The sequence below is a fragment of the Gloeophyllum trabeum genome, assembly GCF_000344685.1.
Source record: "Gloeophyllum trabeum ATCC 11539 unplaced genomic scaffold GLOTRscaffold_00319, whole genome shotgun sequence".
In the NCBI taxonomy this organism is placed as follows: domain Eukaryota; kingdom Fungi; phylum Basidiomycota; class Agaricomycetes; order Gloeophyllales; family Gloeophyllaceae; genus Gloeophyllum; species Gloeophyllum trabeum.
The window spans coordinates 1-2,456 of NW_006920727.1; the positions used below are offsets into that span (position 1 = coordinate 1).

At 55.5% G+C, this 2,456-nt stretch overlaps 2 protein-coding genes across 2 annotated transcripts; one reads left to right on the forward strand and one right to left on the reverse strand.

Moving 5' to 3' along the window:
- Positions 1-188: 188 nt before the first annotated feature.
- On the forward strand, positions 189-602 carry GLOTRDRAFT_28705 (uncharacterized protein; the record flags this gene model as incomplete). The annotated part of the gene is made up of 1 exon (XM_007873554.1): positions 189-602. A coding segment is annotated over one exon (414 nt), but the record flags the coding sequence as incomplete, so codon positions are not given.
- Positions 603-1,100: 498 nt separating this feature from the next.
- GLOTRDRAFT_134597 (uncharacterized protein) lies at positions 1,101-2,429 on the reverse strand (the record flags this gene model as incomplete). Its single annotated transcript, XM_007873555.1, has 4 exons — positions 1,101-1,741; positions 1,796-1,949; positions 2,012-2,018; positions 2,077-2,429. The coding sequence occupies 4 exons, from the start codon at positions 2,427-2,429 to the stop codon at positions 1,101-1,103; spliced, it is 1,155 nt and encodes a 384-aa protein (XP_007871746.1).
- Positions 2,430-2,456: the final 27 nt, after the last annotated feature.

Below are 2,456 nucleotides of genomic sequence, written 5' to 3' on the forward strand. Positions count from 1 at the left end.
GCTGCTCGATGGTCTCAGGTATTTCACTCCGTAATTTGTCCGAACGGATCACGATTAGGAGGCGCATGGGCTGTTCCCCCTATTTGCCGTCACTGGCTCACATCCACTTATTCCCCTGGACATATTGAGGCAACATATCTTCAACCTCTCCGACGTCTATTCTTTCCAGCGAAGACCTAATTGTCCGCCGTGCAATAGCCTTGCAAAAGCGGGACGCGCAGGTTGAACATCTCCACTCACGGGTTCTCCAGCACCGTGTCGAGGCAGCGCGTCGTTTTGAGAGAGACCATGCGGCTACAATCCGGGACTTTAATTTTAAACGGGGCGATTTGGTTTTGGTCCGGAATACCAAGATCGAAAAATCCCTCAATCGCAAAATGCGGCCACGATACCTCGGACCTCTCATTACGGTGTCCCGGAACCGCGGCGGTGCTTATATTCTCGCTGAATTGGATGGTACGCTCTTCGACCGACCCTTCGCCGCATTCCGAGTCATTCCCTACCTGGCACGAAAATCTATTACCCTCCCAGCGGACTTTACCGATGTCGGAGAAGCGCAGGTTCACAGGATGGAAGAACAGGACGATCATGGCGACGATGAAGATGACGAAGACTCAGTGGATGGCGACATCTCATAGGAGGAACTGCGGACAGTTCCGATTTTAGTCCGGGGGAGGAATGGTGTGCCCCATATACCCAAATGTTTCGCATTTTACTCGCTCTATTTTATTCCGCTTTTGAACTATTTTAGACAATCAGCCAACGTTCTCGATCCGGGTTACCAAGCTATGTGACTTTCTTTCTTTTGTTTCAAACGTTCGTTTTACTGGATCTCACCGCATAAACACCAAAATCTTTTAAGCGTTTCTTCTCATATCGAACAATTGTTTCGAATTTATTCTTTACTCCGCTCACTTTATATATGGACAGACGAGATCATATTTTAATTCGCACGATACAAAAGACGGGTACAACGCCGGAGTCAAATACAAGTACATTTCGCAAGGACGCACGAATGAAAAAGGCCAGCCACAACAAGCTATTACATTATACAGCTCACGCAAAGTGGACGCGGAGAGGCATTACCGGAGAAAAACCACTTACGACGCGGAGGACCCCGGAGTCGAGCCATGGGCATCCTCCTCGACTTCAGGACTCCCTTCAGTGCCAGGCGGCCGTTCGGACAAGCCGAGACTCTCCTCCACAACAGCAAGGCGGCGATCTAACCCTTGAGTCTCCTCTTGCAGGGTCCGGAACGAAACCTGCGAATGGGAGCGCAAGAGGCCCAGATCCATCACCACATTACCTTGCTCGACGCGGAGTTGTCGAATCTCCTCGCGTACCTCCTCGATAGCGCCGCGGAGCTCTAGCTGCTGCCTCCGCACATCATCCACTCCGCGCCGCAATTCCGCCGTCTCCTCGCGCAGCCTCAAGGAGCTCTCCCGCATAGTGAGTGACTGCTCCCGCAGCTCAACGACGGATCGCGCGAGCCGAGATATTTGCTCCGCCGACTGGTCAGCACGGGGAAGCAGCGAGAGCAGCGAGTGGTCGGAGCTGGGCGTACGAGAGACAGGAAATACCTCCGGGCCGAGCTCAAGAAGGGATACGGCGGGACTAGGCGCGACCGGTGGCGGATTGGATGAATGAGCCGCGGAAGGCCCTTGCGTGGCGGAAGGCACGTCGGCTGACGCAGTGGCCTTGCCCTTCCCCTTGGGACGAGGGCGGGGAGGGACCTCGACTTCTGGGACCAGCATAAGATCAGCCATCGACACGAAAAAGGTTGCTAAAGGCTTACTGGTTACACTATCCAGATGCAGGCGAGGTTTCTTGGGGCTCCCCTGCGGTCCGGTCGCTACCACCTCACCCATGTCCTCCGACTCCCCGGTACTCTCCACTTGCATGCCCTTTTCATCCGCAAAACTGCACCGAGTCTTCTTCTGCGCGCACTCCTGACACGCCTCCGCGTTACCGGACACCGGCGCATGACACTGTATATTCCGCGCAGTGCAACCTCGACACTAGGGAAGGAGTAAATACCCCCACGGTTAAAAGAGGAGAATTGAATCCGGGACGTACCGCAACCTCCGCCGCCTCGTAGGTGACTTTGCCTGTACCCTTGGGACGACCACGACGACGGGGCTGAGGCCGAGGATCCTCCGTAGTGGATTGCGTAGTCGTGGCCGGCTCCGCGTGAGCACGTTTTGTACCACTGCGCGTTTTCCCAACAACCGGAATAGATGTCGCAGGAGGAACCGCCGCCGGAGTGGTCGTGTCGTCGCCGGAGCAACCGGGAAAGGTCGTGTCGAAGGGGAAGCCGTGAAGTCGATGAGTCGCGTCCCGCGAGAGACGTCGCAGCTCGTGACAATGGCGGAGGGGAGCTCCAGTTGCGCAGTAAGCGTAGCAATCATACGGGCGGTGGCCAGGGTCATCTTCCTGTCCACGAAAAGTAGCTGCAG